The 3,073-nt window shown below is 59.1% G+C and overlaps 1 protein-coding gene across 1 annotated transcript in view; it reads right to left on the bottom strand.

The window, feature by feature from the left end:
- Positions 1-6: 6 nt before the first annotated feature.
- The window catches only part of LOC107307056 (2-acylglycerol O-acyltransferase 2-B-like), a gene marked incomplete at its 3' end in the record, with an annotated part of 5,442 nt that continues 2,375 nt past the window's right edge, over positions 7-3,073 (bottom strand). The window contains exons 2-4 of the mRNA XM_032441660.1: positions 2,522-2,709; positions 1,154-1,358; positions 7-191 (exon numbers count right to left, since the gene is read on the bottom strand). Coding sequence (XP_032297551.1) covers positions 7-191; positions 1,154-1,358; positions 2,522-2,709 — 578 coding nt within the window. The remainder of the gene's footprint in view (positions 192-1,153; positions 1,359-2,521; positions 2,710-3,073) is intronic.

The following is a 3,073-nucleotide window of genomic DNA, read 5'->3' as shown; positions in this document are numbered from 1 at the left end:
ATGGGGGGTCCCGTACCCGTGCTGCAGCGCAATGCGGATGAAGCCTTTGCGCCCCAAGAGCTGCAGGCGCAGCCCCCCCGGGTGGGCGTCCAATGATTCGGGGGGGCCCCCAACAGCGATGACGGCAACGTGCCCCCCCCCGGGGCGGCTCAATAGGAAATCCAGGCTGCTGCGATCCGACGAGACCAGGCCTGGGGACCATCAAAGTCCTTTGGGACCCCAAATCCCCCCAACTTTGGGGTCCTATTGGGATTCATTGACCCCAATGCCCTTCAGGACCCCCTAAAACCCCCACATTTGGGGTCTTATGACCCCCAGCCCCCTAAACTTTGGGTTCTATTGTGATTCATTGACCCCAGTGCCCTTCAGGACCCCCTAAACGCCCCATTTGGGTTCCTATTGGGGTCCTATTGGGATTCATTGACCCCAGTGCCCTTTGGGACCCTCTCAACCCCCCCATTTGGGGTCCTATTGGGATTCATTGACCCCAGTGCNGGTCCTATTGGGATTCATTGACCCCAGTGCCCTTTGGGACCCTCTCAACCCCCCCATTTGGGGTCCTATTGGGATTCATTGACCCCAGTGCCCTTCAGGACCCCCTAAACTCCCCCATTTAGGGCCCTATTGATGTCCCGTGCCCCCCATTCCCTTTGTGTGCCCCCCATTACCTCCGCTCATGACGTACTCCCTCCATAGGGGCAGTTGGAACCAACATGGCAGGGTGAGGAGGTGGGTTCTGGGACCCCAGTGCCCTTTGGGACCCCATAAACCCCCACATTTGGGGTCCTATCGGGATTCATTGACCCTAATGCCCTTCAGGACCCCCTAAACACCCCATTTGGGGTCCTATTGGGGTTCTGGGACCCCAATGCCCTTTGAGACCCCCTAAACCCCCCCATTTGGGTCCTATTGATGCCCCGTGCCCCCCATTCCGTTTGTGTGCCCCCCACCTCCGCTCATGACGTACTCCCTCCATAGGGGCAGTCGGAACCAACATGGCAGGGTGAGGAGGTGGGTTCTGGGACCCCAATGCCCTTTGGAACCCCATAAACCCCCACATTTGGGTCCCTATTGGGGTCCTATTGGGATTCATTGACCCCAATGCCCTTTGGGACCCCCATTTAGGGCCCTATTGATGTCCTGTGCCCCCCACCTCCGCTCATGACGTACTCCCTCCATAGGGGCAGTCGGAACCAACATGGCAGGGTGAGCAGGTGGGGCCGGAGCCCAGGGAACAGGACCCCGAACCCGGTGGCTTCGGTGCAGAAGTTGGCGAAGGCGCCGGCGGCCAAAACCCCGTGAGGGTGAAAGGCCAGAAGGTGGTTCCGGCGGGGGTCCAACGGCACCGTGCGGATCAGCTGGGGGGGGAACAATAGTCAATGGGGGGAAACAGTGTGGGGTGGGATGGGGGACATGGAATGGGGTGGGGGGACATAGTGTGGGGTGGGATGGGGAGAACCAATAGTCAATGGGGGGACACTGTGTGGGGTGGGGGACATAGAATGGGATGGGATGGGGGGACACGGATGGGATGGGATGAGATGGGGGACATAGAATGGGATGGGGGAAACCAATAGTCAATGGGGGGACACTGTGTGGGGTGGGATGGGGGGACACTGTATGGGATGGGATGGGATGGGATGGGATGGGGGACATAGTGTGGGGTGGGGGACATAGAATGGGATGGGGGACATAGAATGGGATGGGGGACATAGAATGGGATGGGGGGAACCAACAGTCAATGGGGGGACACAGAACCCATTGAGGAGAACCCAAAACCCATTGGGGAACCCTAAAATCAATAGGGGAACCCCTGAGCCCATTGGGGAACCCCTGAACCCATTGAAGAACCCCCAAACCCTTTGGGGAACCCTTGAATACACTGAGGAACCCCTGAACCCATTGAGGAGACCCCAAAACTCCTTGGAGAACCCCCAAAACCCATTGGGGATCCCATTGAGGAACCTCTGAACCCATTGAGGAACCCCTGAACCCATTGAGGAACCCCTGAACCCATTGAGGAACACCTGAACTCATGGGAGAACCCCAAAACCCTCCGGGGAATCCTAGAACCTATTGAGGAACCCCCAAACCATTAGGAGGATCTCAAAACTCATTGGAGAACCCCAATAGAACTCCTTGGGGTCCCCAAGACCACCCCTAAAATCCTGTTCAGAGCCCCAAAATCCTGTATAATGACCCCAAATCCCATATATAGACCCCAAATCCCACTGAGGGTCCCCAAACTCCCATATAAGGCCACCAAGACACTTTCAGGGACCCTAAATCCCCCATAGAGACCCCAAAACCCACAAAGGACCCCCAGACCCCCATGGAAGCCCCCAGACCCCCCCACAAAAGACCTCAACCCACCCCTAATTCCCCACAAAGGCTCCCAAGCCCCTCAAATGACCCCAAATCCCCCATAAAGCCCCTAAAAACCCTTTTCATAACCCCAAACCCCCCCCGTTGTCGTCCCTCACAAACCCCCCTTGGGGACCCCCCCTCCCGTAGGGCTCACAGAGATGGGGAAGTAATCCCGGAAGTAGTGCCAGATAGTCCACTTCCGGACCCAATCGGAAGGGCGCCCCCCTCGGCAGGGGGTGTTCCGGTCCGCCAACATCCAGATGCCGTAAAGCAACGCCGGCGCCCACAGCGCCCCCTGCAGGGCGAGCGCCCACAGCACGACACACACCTGCCCTATAAACGGGGGGGGCGTTTTGGGGGTCTCTCCCCCCGCCCCACATTTATGGGGTCGCTCCCTCCGGGCTGCCCCCCATCTTGAGGCTCCCCGAGGAGCCCCCTCCCCAAATATGGCGTTAAATGGGGGCTCTGTTTCCTCTCAGCGCCCCCAGATCCAACCAACCCCCTCCCAGCAATGTGGGCAGGGGGGGCCGTTGCCCCCCCCCATATAACCCCCCCCCCATATTATCCCCCCCAAAGGGTCCCAGGAACAACCCACCCCCAAGGAAAAGGGGTGTGTGTGTGGGGGGTACAGGGACCCCCAAATCCCCCCAAATTCCGATGGGGGGGAACATAAAGAACACCCCCAAGACCCCCTTGGGACCCCCCA

This window comes from Coturnix japonica, unplaced genomic scaffold (assembly GCF_001577835.2).
Source record: "Coturnix japonica isolate 7356 unplaced genomic scaffold, Coturnix japonica 2.1 chrUnrandom476, whole genome shotgun sequence".
Classification (NCBI taxonomy): domain Eukaryota; kingdom Metazoa; phylum Chordata; class Aves; order Galliformes; family Phasianidae; genus Coturnix; species Coturnix japonica.
This window is presented reverse-complemented; position numbering and strand designations above follow the sequence as displayed.